Source organism: Crocodylus porosus, unplaced genomic scaffold (genome assembly GCF_001723895.1).
Source record: "Crocodylus porosus isolate Cpor-Errol unplaced genomic scaffold, CroPor_comp1, whole genome shotgun sequence".
NCBI lineage: Eukaryota > Metazoa > Chordata > Crocodylia > Crocodylidae > Crocodylus > Crocodylus porosus.
The window spans coordinates 26304491-26320394 of record NW_017728910.1 but is presented as its reverse complement, the minus strand read 5'-3'; the positions used below and the strand labels follow the sequence as shown (position 1 = coordinate 26320394).

Here is a 15904-nt window from a genome sequence, read left to right as displayed (position 1 = left end):
GAAGGCTGATGAATGACTCAGTAGCTTCAAGCTGGCATAGCTTCCTTTGCCTGGCATGGAGGCAGCAGGGCACTGCTGGGAAGAGCCCCAGGGTTGTAATGTGCAGGGCAATGCCAAGGTGCTGCACGTGGAGGAGGGACCATCTGTCTCCTCTGAAGCACTTAGCACGGTTTAGGCACTCAGTCTTGCCGGGTTTGCAACAAAGGCCAAACTGGGGGGTGGTTTGGGGTCTTTTGCTCTGTGCAGATGCTCTGAATTTCAGTGTCAGCCCCGTGGACCCCAAAGGAGTGGTGACTTGTGTTGACAGCCTGTGAGCTGGGCCAGCTCCACCGTCCACACAAGGGACCCACAGACAACCTAACAGCTCACTTCTCCAGGGCTATGTAATTGCAGGTAGCACCTCTCCCCTGGCTAGATCAGGCTGCAGGGGCTCGGAGGCCTTTCCCCAGCACCGCAGACACCCACTCATCTCCTATGGCTCCATCCAGCTGTGCTCCCTCAGCTCTTCCTGCAAGCTAGCTAGTTGGCCTGGCCACTTCCACAGCTGGAGCTCCAGGATTTGGGGGTGGATTGAGTAATAAGAATGGTTCATTGTTTCTCTAATACTGGATGTGGGATCCAGAACGGATCAGAAGAACATAAGAACATGAGTTGCCATTGCCTGGGTCACACCCTAGGTCCTTCTTTCCCAGCCTCCTGTGTCATACAGGGTATGTCTACATGTGCATTTATGCCGGCTTAAATTTACTGTGCAGTAAATTACTGCACAGTAAGTGGAATAGGTAAGCCTCGACACATGCAAGCATTAAAGCGCATTAACGCTGCATGTGGACTGACTTGGAACTACAGTTAGTCCCAGGTCAGTCCACACACACAGTGTTACTGCACGGCAAGGCGTCTCCACATGCATTACTGTGCAGTAAATAATTGGATATAAATTTGATACCTGCATGATGTGGGTATCAACTTTACACTCAAGTCAGCATAAGTCGCCATATTTATTATGCAGTAGGGGCATGCACATGTAGACATGTGCCTGTACTGCGCAACGATTTTGGTTACTGCGCAGTAAATGCACACGTGTAGCTGCACCCCCAGGGTCAGAGAGCGGCTCTGATCAGGGTTTTCCTCGCTGTTCCTCTCCGAGTTGCACCCTCCCACATTTAAGGTCTAGAAGGACGGCTAGGATGCCGGAGCAGGAACCGAAACACCTGGCTTCTGCTGCTTGTTAAATCAGTGACTTCCTTTGCTCCTTCCAAAGCCCAGTCATACAACCAGCTCTCTGCCCCAGCCCCCATCTGCATGAGAGAGAAGCACCGCCCCACCCCGCAGAGCCGGGGGAGTGTAAACCCGTTAGGGATTTTGCAGAAACAGCGGCAGGATAATGGCACAGTCCGAGAGAAGAAATCTCTGTTCAGGCAAATGGTCCCCATAAAACCTTCTGTTAGCAGCTGCTCAAATGCTTGACTCGTGTACAGGAGGTCATAAACACGGCTGTAGCAAAACCGGCGTCTGTGCCTGGGGTAAGAGTACAAGCAGCAAGAAGAAGTCATGTGCACGGGACCCAGGAAGGCAGCACTAGTGGTGTTCACGGGGTCAGTCACAGCTTCAGGAGCCCTGAGCTCTTCTCACCCTCCACCCGCTCACCCCCAGGCCTCTCTGCTCTATCACCGTGTCGCTCCTGAGCGGCCTCTTGCCCTCAACAGGAGCTGGAGGTGGCCCCGTTCTCTCAGGATCAGGCCCAGTGTGTCACCCCCTCCGCGCCACCCCTCCGGTTTATGCCCTGAAGTTCGATCCTAAATGACATTTGTCATCAGAGCTTGCATTGCCTCGGAGCAGGCATTAAATTTACACATCGTTTCCTGTAAGCCAGCCAGCACATTTGCCGCAATGACCCCTGGCAGTGAGGAGCTCCACAGGTTGTCTGCATTACATGCTGCATAAAACATGATTGTCTGCTGCTTATTAATTGCTTGGTTCAAAATATGTCCCTGCCTTTTTAATTTCACCAAAAGTCACCTTCTGATTATATTGCTGGAGCGGCTAACGAGCCCCAAGCTTTCATACCCTTCATCAGTCGGAGTCCCTGTGCCCCAAGGTTCAGACAGGAGCCTTCTAAATTTTGCCAAAAAGGCTTCAAAATGCCCAGCCAGTGGGCCAGTAATATAATGAGTAATCAGAGAGGAAGTCGTGTGCCCGTCAACATTAAGGGCATGCTTCAGAGGGAAGGGTTCACAAAACAGGGAAGAGTCAATGGGGATTTATTATAGACTTTCTCACCAGACCAGGAACAAGGGGTCACAGCATGAAACTACCAGGTGGAAAGTTTAAAACGGACTCAAGGCAGGTCTGTTCACCCACCGTAGGCGAGGGCAGTGACACAGGAGACTGAGCAAGATGGACCCAGGGTCTGACCCAGTCCATGTCCATGTTTTTATGTAGCATTGATGGCAGCTGAGGATCATTTTGCTGTGCTCCTAGTGGGGTTTCAGTCTGAGCTGTGTCAGGCTGGTGTGCTTTAAATAACATGATTTAAAGCAAGCCTTAGCCCAGTGAATCTGCAGGGGCGATGGGGGGAACAGACAGCAAGGCATAAGACATCCCAGAGAGAAGCTTCTAACTGTATTCACATGCATGTGGCAACATATAGGAATCAAAACTCATGGCAGAAGTGATATGCTTTATTAGGCCAACCAGACATTTGCAAAACAAATTGCAAGCTTCGGGCACAGGCACCCTTCATCAGGCACAGATTGTAGAAGCTCTCCTACATGCAACCCACACGAGCACTGTCCTTTCGCAGCTCCGCAAAAGTGCAAGCTCCAGCCGAGAGCAAATGGGAAAGGGCCGGGCACCTAAAGGGCTCACGTGGGGGTGCTTTTGTCTCCCATCCCCTGGAGGAAAAGGGGCCCATAAAAGGTGACCAAAGGCTTTAAGGACTAAGGAGTCTGGGGCCAAGCTGCCCTTCTTGAATGACGTGGCCCAGGTGGCTGGGCTGGGTCAGATGGTGCCTGCTGAGGTGAGCGAGCCCAGCTGCAGGAGAGCTGCGATGGGGTTAGAGGGGTTGTAGGCATGAGCTGCCCCAGCCTGGCTTGGCCACCAAGCTGAGGTTGTAGGGACCCGGCTGTCTGTCTGTCCTTCGCCGGCTGACCTCAGAGGCAAGGTGCCTCGTCTGGGCTCAGGGCCTGAAAACCAGGTCAGCCCTGAAACCTGTGAAGGGTGCTGGGCTCGGCTTCTCTGGGCGCTGTGAGGATGGTGGGGGTGTGTGGAAGCAGATGAGAAACCCTGCACGGCTGCTGCTGGGCACTGAGCAACTCCGTGCAAACACCAAGCCAAGTCAGGATCCTCTCCTGTATTTTGGGAGTGCTGGGGGGGCTGGTGTGAATATTAGCCATTCGGTGCAGGTGCACGGAGCTCCCCGAGAGCAGGCGAGCCTGGTGCGCAGTCAGGCAGGGCTCGGTGTGTGCTGAGGGTCGAACAGCATGAGAGTCCTCCCAGCACCACCCCGGCCAGCTGGATATAGGTGACCTGCTCAGTGCAAAGCTGTGAGCTCCTCATCTAGGGAGGCAGCGTGCTGTAGTGGGCAGGACAGCGATCTCAGCAACCTCCGATCTAGTGCTGGCTTCGCCACTGGTCCAATGGGTGTCCTTGGTTGTGCTGCCTCCCTGTGCCTCAGCTTCCCCATCTGCGAAATGGGGCTATTTCCTCACAAGAGTATTTAGCCCTGCAGAAGCTGATCTGCAGGAGCCTTTCTACACCCATCCTGGACCCTTCCCACCATTCCCCAAGCAACAGGAGTCCCTTTGGTTCCCCAGGGACTCTTCCTACCCCTGCAAGAGCTGTAGCTTTGCTTTGTGCTGACGGTAACCCCACGTGGCACTCTGATCCTAATGAATGGCAGGGTCTAATAGTCTGCTGTGCGTTTCCAGAAGTGACCAGGGAAGAGGAGCCATTTGTTTTTATGCATCGGCGTAGAAGTCCGTCCCTTTCGGCCGTAATGGTGCTGAGAGCACTCTGTTATGCCCTCCAACCAACACTCGCCCCATAATTTACACTGTGCATTAACTGGAAGCAGAGATGGCAAATCACATTAGAAAACAAATCCACTGCCAACAAGTCTTGATAGTGGGTAAATAATGAGCTGGGCTAATTGCCTTGGTGTCTATCAGGAGTGAAAGTAGGGACCAACCGGAGAGCGGCATTGTTCGGCCTTTGCTGCCTCCCTGCCTTCGAGAAGTGAATAATAGAGTCATGCGCTGCGTGGGAAAGCCACAGCTGCCCTCTGGGTCTGAAGCAAAAGGGAGCAATATCCTACCCGGGCTGGGCATCTCAGGGGGAGGTTTCCAGCGTGGGAAATCAGTCGTGGATGATGAGCAGATTGCAAGGGGGAGAAAACTCCAGAGAGGAGATGCTCTCGTTCCTCCGGTCTCCCTCCATCTGAAAGGCCTGGGGTCCGGTCTAGAGGGCTTGTTTGAGGAAACCTGCTACGTGCCCATGAGGCCTGGAGCTCCACTTTGCCAGGCAGGTCTAGGCAGCTGCTTCCTCAAGCCCCAAAGGGCAGGATGTCTTGCAACGAAGCCCTTTGCAGAGTGGGCCCTGTCCTGCATCTATGCTTTAACTGCATGAATCCCAGCCCCCCCGGGAGCTTTCTTGAGCCCGAGCCTGAGCCCGAGCCGCAGAGGATGTAAGACATATTTTCATTGCTGTTTTTCGGTCCAAGCCAAGATGCGAATTGAGCAGCGAGCTCCCGTTTCCGGATCGTGTGCCCCTGCACAGCTCCGGGGCCTGCCTGGTGCAGCAGGCTTTGAAAAGGGATGAGGTTGCTGGTGTGAGCATTGGACTGGGACCCAGGAGCCCCTCTAGCCTATCCCCAGCTCTGACACTGATGCTTTCTATGGCCTTGGGCAAGACATTTGTGTTTCTGCTTCAGTTTCCTGCTCTATAAGAGCTGCCGTGGACTGGGTGAGACCAGGCCCAGCTTGCCCAATCTCCTGTCACACAGGGGTGGAGAGCGGAGGCTGGAAAGCAGAATGAACTAGGTTTGACCAGGGTTTTCCCCTGCTTCTCTCTCTCTTGCAGCCTCCAGCTGTGATGCAGAGGCCGTGCCCCTCAGCCCCAGGCTCAGTAGTGACTGATGCCCCTTTCCTCCAAGCACATCCCTTAGTAAATCTGGCTGAACTCAATAAAATGGGCTAAGCTGTAAAATGGGCATAATAGGTCCTGCCTGCCAGGAGAGCCTGCATTCACAGCCTTGCAAACAAGCACCCTGAAGGGTTGTCATGATTCATTATTATTGTGCGTTTGCCCATTATTTCTAAATGTTACAGGAGGAGCTCAGGCCTCTGGGGCCCCAGGCACAGAGGAAGCCTGTAGTTTTCCCCTTTAAAGAAGTAAGGTGCTAAGAGTCTGGCCCTTACTCGTTCTATTAATGGCCATGACCTCATCTTTGCTTATGAATCTGCAAGGCTTGGGTCTCAGCCTGGCAGAAACTCAGCCCGAATAGTTGCTCCCTTCCCTGCCCATCCCATCCCTTGAAAGCCTTAAGGAAAGGCTTAAAATTCAAGTACATCTAAAGCACATGGCAACATCTCCTGGGCCTTGCAGAAGAGAGGCAGGGGGTCTGGCACTAGTTATCAGCAGAGCATTGCTTTCCTACCTCTAGGATGAAATCTCTTCCAAGAGCTTGTTCCTATTTGCGCGGCTGCCATCTCCTCCTTGCTGCCAGGAGGGACATTACCTCCAGTACGGCAGGTCCCCTGCTAACCAAGCAAAACTTTAAGTGTCCTCTCCCTCTGGGAAAAGCCTGCAGGAGGGACTAGAAATGATGCAGAGTTCAGAGAGTGGGCTTCGTTCCTCCTCTTTCTAAAACATTAAGTGCACTTACTGCTACAGGTGACACGTTGGGTTTATTTTTATTTTATTTTTGTATTCTTTTAAGCCTCCCCCCGAGGCATCGGCTGCTGGCTGGAGCCCAGGCTGGGGATGGGGACTGGGCTGTGCCAATGCTAGGATTTAAAGCCTGCGATTTCTAGCTGGAGGGTCTTGTTCCTCTGCTCAGAGTCAGGCCATTGCCACATTTGGGGTCAGGAAGGAATTTTCCACCATAAAATGGCCCCATAAAATAAGAACGGTGCAGTCTTGGTGGGGGTTGTCTCCCCTGCTTTACCGGGGGCAGATTTAGGTGTGATGTCTTGCATTTGCGGTAGGGCTGATGGTAGTCTTATGTAGAGTTTAGATGATGGATGTGGACGGGGCTGATCCTGCCTCAGGCAGGGGTTGGACTGGACATGACCAGCTCCCTGCCAGCCCCATGACTCTAGGATTTCTCTGATTAAGAAAAATCCTACTTTCTGGTTCCACCTCCTAGTCAAGGCCCCCCCAGCCAACTACAAACATTGCATGAACATGGGTGGGGGGGAGAGGAAGGGATCTGTATATTATAAAATAAGCCATCCAAATCAGTGAATTGTTTCTTCCTAAAGTATCAGAGTAAAGGACATTATTTCTGTGGCTAACTGAAGCTGATGAAGATGGTGGGGAGGCTGAAATATGGCAGGAAGAAAATGGGCCATGCAGGTGTCAGCATTTTATTAGAAAACTATGACCTGGTGTGCATTGCAATGGGAAATCAATATCTGTTTGGAAAGAGTGGAGAAAAACTAATCAGGGAGGTGATTTGCCAGCTATCAATATTTGCGTCCGCTGACCGGTCTTTACCTACCAAAAGGACCTACATCAGGTCACTTCCCGTCCTAAGGTACGTGTGACGGGTTTGATCCATCATCCTGTCTCTCGGGGGCTGTCACAGCACCTTGGCCCAATAGGACACTGGCTCCTGGTCCTCCCAAGGACCTGATAATCTCAGTTTTCTCCCCATCCCATGGGATCTTCTTGCCAAGCTATTGTTAAGGAGCCTGTTGGAGGGGCTTCCCCTCCCCCCCAACCCCTGCCTGGAGTTTTACCCCAGTTGCTGCTAGGCAGGGCTGGGGGAAGAGCTGCTCTGCTCATTAAGCCCATCTTGACCATTCCCAAGTATCACACAATCCTAGAAAACGAGGGTCGAAGGGACCTCAGGAGGTCACATCTAGTCCAGCCCCTGCTTCAAGGGGGACCAGCCCCAATTGCATTGTCCCAGCCAAGGCTTGGTCTACCCGGGTCTTCAAAACCTCCAAGGATGGAGACTCCACTGCCTCCCTGGGTAACCTGTCCCAGTGCTTCACCACCTTCCCAGTTAAAGAGTTAATATCCAACCTCAACTTCCCTTGCTGCAGCTTGAGCCCACTGCTCCTTGTCCTGTCATCTGCCCCCACTGAGACCAGCCCAGCTCCAGCCTCTGTGCAGCCCCCCTGCAGGGAGGTGACGGCTGCTATTCAATCCCCCTTGGTCTTCTCTTCTCCAGACTCAATCAGCCCATTTCCCTCAGCCTCTCCTCACCAGTCCTGTCCCCAGCCCCACAACCATTTCCATTCCCCTCCGCTGGACTGTCTCCAATGTGTCCACATCCTTTCTGCAGTGGGGGCCCACAGCTGGACACAGGACTCCAGAAGTGGCCTCCCCAGTGCTGATCAGAGGGGAAAGTAGGGTCTACACACAGCAGACTGTCTTGGGGGGTCCCTTATCCAGTCCAGCTCCTCCAAGAAGTTTGTGGCTGAGCGCCAGGCTCCTGCTGCTCACCCCTTTCCTGCCTTGAGCGTTGCAAATGGGCTCAGCCCCTGAGATCAATCCGGGGAGCTGAGCACAGAGACCCGTGGTCCCCAGCACGCTGCTGACCACCCTCCTAGGAGCTATTATTTCTTCTTATTCCAGGCAGATGTTTTGGGGCTTAGTTACCTGCATGGGATGAAAGCCTGGTATGAAAATGGCTAAGGGCAAAAACCATCAAATGATTGATCCAGTTGATTGGGAGGACTGAGACCTTGAGCTCGAAAGGGAGAGAAAGGGCATTCCCATAGAAGAGGATCCTGATGTCTTAGGAGACAGCTTGGCTGCTTGATTAGCCCAGCAGTGTTCAGGGGAAATAGGTGACCAGGCACCTGCATTTTAAGGAGTGACTATGACACAAGCAGACCAAAAAATCTTAAATCCCAGGAACAGCCAAACCCTGGTCCAACCTGGCAGTGCCCTGGAAATGGAAATAGATTCGACCAGTGGTTTTCATCCTGTGGCCTCTGGGGGTCTTTAGACTATGTCTACGGGGTCCCCGAAAGATGGCTAGGCTCAATCAAAAAGTATGTGAATAACACCCACACTTACCATTCAAAGGGTCTGCACCTCCATTTGAAAATTTGTAGGGGTCCGCAAATGAAAAAAGGTTGAACGCCACTGGATTAGATGGAGCCCAAACAAAATATAAGACTCTTCAAAAGGTCCCTAAGCAGCAGAGGGGGCTGAGCATGCCCTACCAATGCTGAAGAATGACTTGCCACCCCTGAGCGGACAAATTAATGGCTCTATCAGACAGAAAGGCTGTTTTTTGATAAGGGTCTGTTGTCCCATCAGCAAGAGAGATCAGCCTTCTTGCGGGCGGTATATCCCACGAAGACACGCGTCATCTTCCTACACATTCGTGTTAACCTCAGGACAGGCATAATGCTCCTGAGACATGACACCCCCCTGCAAAAAAAAAGTAGGTGTGAAGGGCATGGGTTTGAATTTGGAAGGTGAGCAAAAGAAGCCTACACCTCTATGACCTTATCCAGTGACCTTTTGACATCCTAGCTTCAGTGTTGTTTTGAAAGTAAAAAAAACACCAAAAAACTTTTATTGTGTTTTTTGTTCAATGAATTGCACTGAAAATTAACGCGGGCAAATTAAAACCAATTCCAATCCCAACTAACCAACTGGAAGTTCAGCAAAGCTCAGAAAAATCCAGCACTGCCATAACCAAATCAACGTTACTGTTAGGATCAAATCCATCAGCAGACTCACAGTAGCACAGACTGAAGCCAACCAGTGATCAAATAACCAGGCGAACCAAGCAAGGTTCAGATTGGGAAGGATTGTGGCATAGGACCAATTTTTATAGACCGCTAACCTCAGCCATGCAACTTGTCCCCCAGCACCTCGAGGCAATGGTGAGGTCCCTTGAAGATGCCTTGGACTGAACTTTGCACAGTTAAACTTTATTCCACTCTCATCCCAAATGGCCTAGATCCCGCCGGTCCCTGTTTCTTACAGATTGGTTTTGCATCCACACACTTTTACAACCCCGGATGATGCAGTGTGAGTTAAGGCAGCATTTGCTACACACTGGATGCACACCCACTGCCCCTTTAGCATATACAACCATTTATTCACACTTAAAAATGTTATAGAAAAATCCATAGTGAGAAGGCAACTGTCCCCAGCCTAACAAAATACAACAGGAAAAATAAAAGGGGCTTGGAGAAAAAGCATTTTTTTAAGCTTGTTTGGTCTTTGGAGCATCAGGATGAGGATGGTGGTTGGGAGGACAAACATTACAACAACATCATCTATCAGTGTCTGGGCTTTCAATTGGGTTAGGCTAGCACAGCCTGCGTTGCCTTGGTCTTTCCCTGCCCTTGGATGAGTCTCGGGACAGCAAACAGATCTGCATTTGTTGGAGAGGCGATAGCACCAGAGGAACACACCTTCTCCAGTGTTTACCTGTGTGGCAGCTAACCCAGCTCCCCCGCCATCGTGGGGGCATCTCCATGGCAGAAAGCCTCCTTGGTTTCTCCCCAAAAATCTCTGCCCTGTGACACTGTGACTAAAATCCCTGGGCTGCAACCATTTGATGAGGGTGGGCCCTGCACACAGGGGACCGCACCCTCGCCTGTCTCTGTAGGGAACCTGAGCTGGCTGCATGCCTGAGGGAGGGGGGAACCTGCCCCCTCTGCCCACGGGACTGGCATCAATGACCTGGGTGGGGGGTTTCTACCTGAGGAGCTGGAATCTGCCCGGTAACAGGTGATGTATTTCAAATGGGTTGGCTGACAGCCAACCGGGGCTGACCTCCACTGGCCCAGGTGAATGAGGTCACGGGGGCTATATAGGCTGGGGGGGAAGTGAGGCGGGCTCTCTCTTCGGCCATGAGGTGAAGCACCAGGGGACACAGAGGAGCACGACCATCTAAAATTGGCTTTCTCCCCCAAACTCACAAGCTAGAAACCGCCAGCTTACAGAGGGGAATTGCATCGGCCTCTGGAAGATGCTTGTGAGTGAGCTACTCAATAGGATTAGATATCTAGCTGGCAGTAACTCGGATGCGTGATCAAAAGGCTACCTCCGCCACACTGTTTGCTCTTTAGGATTTCTAAGATATTGCTCAATCCTGTACCCTAGTTTCCCCTACCCCTTGTAATCAATAAAGTTCTCCTTTCTGACTGGTGTGGGAGGCTTATTGAGGGGTGGGTCTAAATTATGCCTAAGAGCCCCCTTAGGTCTGCGGCTAAGGGAGACTTTGCTTTTTGCTCCCTGACTTGGGGAAGTGCCCCAAGTGCCTGTACTGGGTCGAGTACCCGTCGGACATTAGGCCTGTGTTTTCCCGAGGACACAGGGCCGAGACAGTCCCTTCTCGGGGTGGTGGCAGCACGTTACCTCCAGACTAGCGAGTGTGCTCTGGGAGAGGGGGCGGCCAGACGTGAGGCGCCCCCAGGGAGGCATTCGGAGCCTGGCAGGTGGTCGGGTGCAGGGAGGTGGGCGGCTCAACGCAGGAGCGCCCCCTACTGGCCCACCACAGGAAGTTTCCAAGCAGAGGCTGGGCAGGCGTGGGTCTGGGATGTGGGGAACAGCACTTCCTGCATCTGAGCAGGGGGCTGAACTTGGTGGTCCCTAAGGTCCCCTCTAGCCCTATGGTCCTAAGTCCTAGGATCAGGGGATCGTGGGTCTTGTAGCCCAGTGAAATGGCCCAGTCTGGCCTGAGCTGTGAAAATGTGCTTGGTGTAGCCTCAAGTCCCTCCCTTTTGTGGCAGTTATTAAACCTCTTTTGCAACCAGGTGGTCTCCAGCGGTTTGAACCACAGGAGCAAAAAGGATGATTTTGGATGCAGTATTGCCTTCTCTCCCTGTTATGTACACTCACAGGTGCACACCTTCACGGAGAAACAGCTGGAGGGTGACTTGCATTGCTTTCTCTTCCATACCTTCGCATCTGCTCTCGGCAGGCTCAGCGACTGAATCACACCTGCTTTATTCCTCCTGCGCTCATCTTTTCCTTCTCTCGGCATTTCTTAAAGCATTTTTGAGCTGCAAAGCATCAGGGCATGAAGAGTGCCTTTGTTTTCCCAGGTCAGATAAAGCTCCTCTCCTGGTTTCAGCCCATCTTGAAGACCAAGCTTATTGCAGGGGACGGTTTAAAGCTTGCAAAATGCAGAAGGACGAGGCTGGCAAGTCACAGGGATGATTGCATCTTCTTTAGTAGCGTGCTCCCCGCTAGGATATCCACAGGCTCCAGACTCTGACAGCGGTGGTGGAGTTTCATACAACCCCTTTTATTCTGCCTGAACACACTGCTGCTCTCATGAAGGGGATGCACTCAGGGACCAGCTCCCCAGGTTTCAGATACTAGCTCCTTCTCCTAGCGAAAGCCCTTCTCCCTGGGCTGGCAGCATGTTATCAGGCACACACCAGCTTTGTCTTACTGTCTGAGGGTTTTTATACAGAATATCAGGGCCTGATCCTGTAAGAAGCTGATTTAATTTGCATCAAACCTTGTGAGCCACAGTCTGACAGACTGAGTTAGCTCAGCAGGTGCTTGGCACCTCTCCGTATTCAACCCAGTGGGAGTCCTTAATTCTCCGAGGTTGCATCCTTGCTGTTGATTATTTTTCTTTCTGCCACATCTCTTTGAGTGGGAACTGAGCATCTGTCTTGCAATCACTAGAGTCCCGGGCTCTGACGGTACAGAGAAAGCTGAGAGCAGAGTACTTTATCTCACCCTCTTCTGCTCCTCACACTCTGGTGTCCACATTTGGGCAGTGGCTGTCTGAGAAGATGGACGGTACACGTTTGCCACAGTGGTGCCAGTTCAGGAGAACATCTTCCTCAGGGAGCGAGAAGAGTGAAACCTCCCAGAGCCAAGGATAGAAAGAGGAGTCATAGAGGAATGGGGCTGGAAGGGAGCCCCCTTATCCAACCCCCTCCCTGATGCAGGATCAGCCCCATGCAAACCATCCCAGGCAAATCCATCATCTAAATCTATGTAAGACTACCCACAACACAGACCAAACACCCAAACCCGCCACAAGTAAAGCACGATTAAAGAATTTTTTTTTTTTTTTTTGCAAAAATCTTGTTGGTCTAATAAAAGACATCATCTCTACGGCGAGTCCTGATTGCAGGGGAACCACAGCAGCCAACCTCCTGCCTCTATAAAATGTTGTCAATACATACTCAAGAGGTCCTGGGTAGAGGCCACGACCCATGCTACAGAGAAAGGTAAAACCCTCCCAGTCCATGCCAATCTGACCAGGGGGTAAAATTCTTTCCTGACCCCAAATGTGGCATCGATTTGACCCTGAGCAGAGGGGCAAGACCCTCCAGCCAGGACCCTCCGGCTTTAAGTCCCAGCAAGAGCCTTGGTGTGACCTAGTCAAAGCCCCCAGCCTTAGCTGTAGCCAACTCCCATTGGTTTTGGGAAGACTTAAAAAGACCCTGACACAGTAGCAGAAAAGGGTGGGGGTAACACTCTCTGTAATGTATCTCCAGGAAAATCCCCATCGTACAATACAGGCATAGTTACACCTAGATCACCCCCAACCTGTGATTCTCCACCGTCTTTTTGAACACCTCCCATGATGGAGAGTCTAAAGCTCCCCTAAGTGTCTATTCTGCTGCCTCATTTCCATTTGCAACTTGCCCACCAGACACAGGACCGGGACACTTCCAATTAACGAGGCATTGTAGGCCATCGTTGCTCCTCAGCTTCCAGCTGGGGACTGCAAAGCACTTTGCAAAGATAGGTCAGGCATTAATAAACACAGTGCCCATTGCACAGCTGAAGACACTGAGTTGTGTTTCACCATCTCAGATGATGATGATGGAGAGAAGAGGTCTGTTTTTTATACGCTGCAGCAGTAGTGACCCAGAACTAGTCGTGCCTGCTAGCTCTTCAGTGAATGAACCTCCTCGGTCCTGTTCGAAGCTGATCGGCAACCCTGACAGCCTCAGCAGAGATGGCAAGGATCTAGTGGTCACAAAGACCAAACTCACTCCAGACATGGCCCTAAAGAAAATCCCACTGCTTTGGGCACCTGCAAATGCTCCAGAGAGACCATTCTTCCTATCTTCCTTGCTTTTAAGTATTGCCCTGGGTTCTTACCTCTGAAGAGATACACGCAGCAGGTGAGCACGGCCCCAGACAGGAAGCATCCCAGCGACCCAGCCATTCCAAGCCAGCAGGACCAGCCAAATTTATACTGGATACCAAGAAACACATTGTGCAAGGCCAGAGAGGAGCGCTCCACATACACACCAATAGCGTACCGCACCGAGCCAAGGAGGCCTGGGATGCCTGCAGGACAGGAGAGAAGGTCCCCAGAGAGAACGGTTAAATACGTCAAGTTTCCATGAGTTGCCCTCTACTGTCTCCTGATTCAGTCAAAGACAAGGGGGGTTGGACAGGACCCCAGGAGGTCCCATCTAATCCAACTCCCTGCTCCAAGCAGGACCAGCCCCAGCTACATCATCCCAGACAAGACTTAGTCTAGTCGGGCCTTCAACACCTCCGAGGATGGAGACTGCACCGCCTCTCTGGGGAGCCTGCTCCAGTGCTTCACCAGCCTCCCAGCAAGAAGGTTTTTCCTAATATCCAACCTCAACTTCCCTTGCTGCAGCTTGAGACCAATGCATCCTTTGGTGTCCACTGGCTTCATCTGGAGGGTGCCCCCACATTATTCAAGGGCAAAATTCATATGTGAGGGCTTTGCTTTCTCAACTATGCTATACACACATCGACTGGTGGGAATTTTTAAAATTTCAGTGTAAAAAGAGGGAATACACACACACACACACACACACACATATGTATACCTGCACACATACATACACACACGACACATATACACACATTACATATATATACACACATATACATATAACATATATAGACCCATATACACACACATATATAACACACATACACACATCACACATATATATACATATATGCACACATACATGTATACACACACACACATACACACTCAGTATGTACTTACATATTGATAAAGAGGGAACAGTTGCACACTTGGCAGTTCCGTCTCCCTGCCCCTCTGCTTGGCAGCATTGCTCGCACACTGCTCAGAGCTGCATTGCCTTCAATACGCTGGCAACGTTTCTCAAGTGAATGCTGAATTTTGCCAGAAAAAAGGGGAAACTTTCAACAGAAAGTTCTCAAAATGCACCGAGCTTAATTCTAACAACCGCTTGGCTGCCCAAAACTGGATCTCCAAACATGTTACATATTCATAAACCTCTTAATGTTTGGGCTGGGACTCAAGTGTGGACAGGCTGAAATAAAGGGAGATTTTGCTATCGGTAGAAGTCACGTAAAGAAAGCGGAGGGGCTAGACATGGTATCTCTCTTCTGTAGTTCTGTGGGTTGCCCTGCACTCAGCCCTTCACTCTCTCTAATGTCTTTCTCAGCTGGGAGGGAGGGAAGCGCTGCTGTTCCAACGCTAGAGGTAAGGCAATGAGATGCGAGGAGGCTGAGGGACACGTCTAGGATGAAGTGTGGCACAGCCGGGCACCACACCTGCGTCTCCTGTAAAGAGCGCTGGAGCACCCTTCCCACCGTGCTCCCCGCGCACCTGCTCTCTTGCGAATCCCAGGGAAGGCCTGCATGCACCTCCGCTGTCCTTAACGCCGTCCGTGGCTGCACGGCTGCCTTGGGCACACGCCTGCCGTGAGCAGCGTAACCCCCGACACCAGCTTGATGTTGGGCTCGTCGGTGAGGAACTTGACCCAGCAGCAGGAAGGTGAATCCGAATCCTGCCAAAATGTCGGCTGTGATCATCATGGCCCGGGTCAGCACCAGCTTCACTGCAGCGCAGGAGCAGGACGGGACGGCGCAAGGAAAAGACAGCAAGAAATCGGAGGTGATGGAGCACCAGGTTTCACCAGCAGCCCTTTCCTGGAGTGAAAACCTGGCTCCTTGAAAATAAGGGAGCAGGGTATGACAGGGGTACAGTCAGTCCTTGATGTATACGGTATTTTTTGCACAGTTTCAGTCAATTCATTGTAACCCTTTCTTTTTTGTACATGGTGCGGATTCACTTTTACACAGCGGGGATGGAGTGCAGTACAGTCAGGCCTCAATTTACACAGTATTTTTTTTGGCATGATTTCAGTTATGCACGGCCAACTAACTGCGTATCTTTTTAGGCGATTTCTGTTTGCGCGGTGTTTTTTCGAAAACGTAACCGCCATGTAAATTGAGGCCGGACTGTACTGAATGAAATCCTATCCCAGGGGATCTCTGCCACTTGGCAGCAATATTCAGACAGAGGAGAGAGGTTTTTGGAGAGCTCAGCTGAGAGCACCTTAAGGTGAAATACTTAAATTCCTTATGCCAAAATCAGCCTATTTTTCTAAACAGCCACATTATTCTCTTAGATTTCACCCATACGCTGCTATGTGCACCTTGGAGGATGGCAACTGCATAGGCAGGCTTATAGTTATCCTTCAGCTCTTTTATATATCCAATATTCAGGTTGTAGCTGTACTGGTCTAGAGGAAAAGGCAATCGGGACTCGTCGTAGAGATAATATTTTGTTAGACCAACAAGATTTTTGCAAAAAAATCAGTAATCACTTTCTGACCCTTAGATGAAAATACTGAACTTCTGACCTTTAAACAATGATAAAAATAGCAGACATGCCGCTTACATTGTTAAGAATAGGAAACTGCATGGCTAAACCGCAATGACGAAAAAACAACCGCAA

General features: G+C 51.2%; 1 protein-coding gene across 1 annotated transcript in view; it reads right to left on the bottom strand.

The window, feature by feature from the left end:
* Positions 1 to 13168: 13168 nt before the first annotated feature.
* Positions 13169 to 15904, bottom strand: part of CLDN16 (claudin 16) — an 8004-nt gene continuing 5268 nt past the window's right edge. Inside the window, 3 exon segments of the mRNA XM_019532541.1 lie at positions 13169 to 13473; positions 14861 to 14922; positions 14924 to 15002. Of these exon segments, the coding sequence (XP_019388086.1) occupies positions 13169 to 13473; positions 14861 to 14922; positions 14924 to 15002 (446 nt within the window).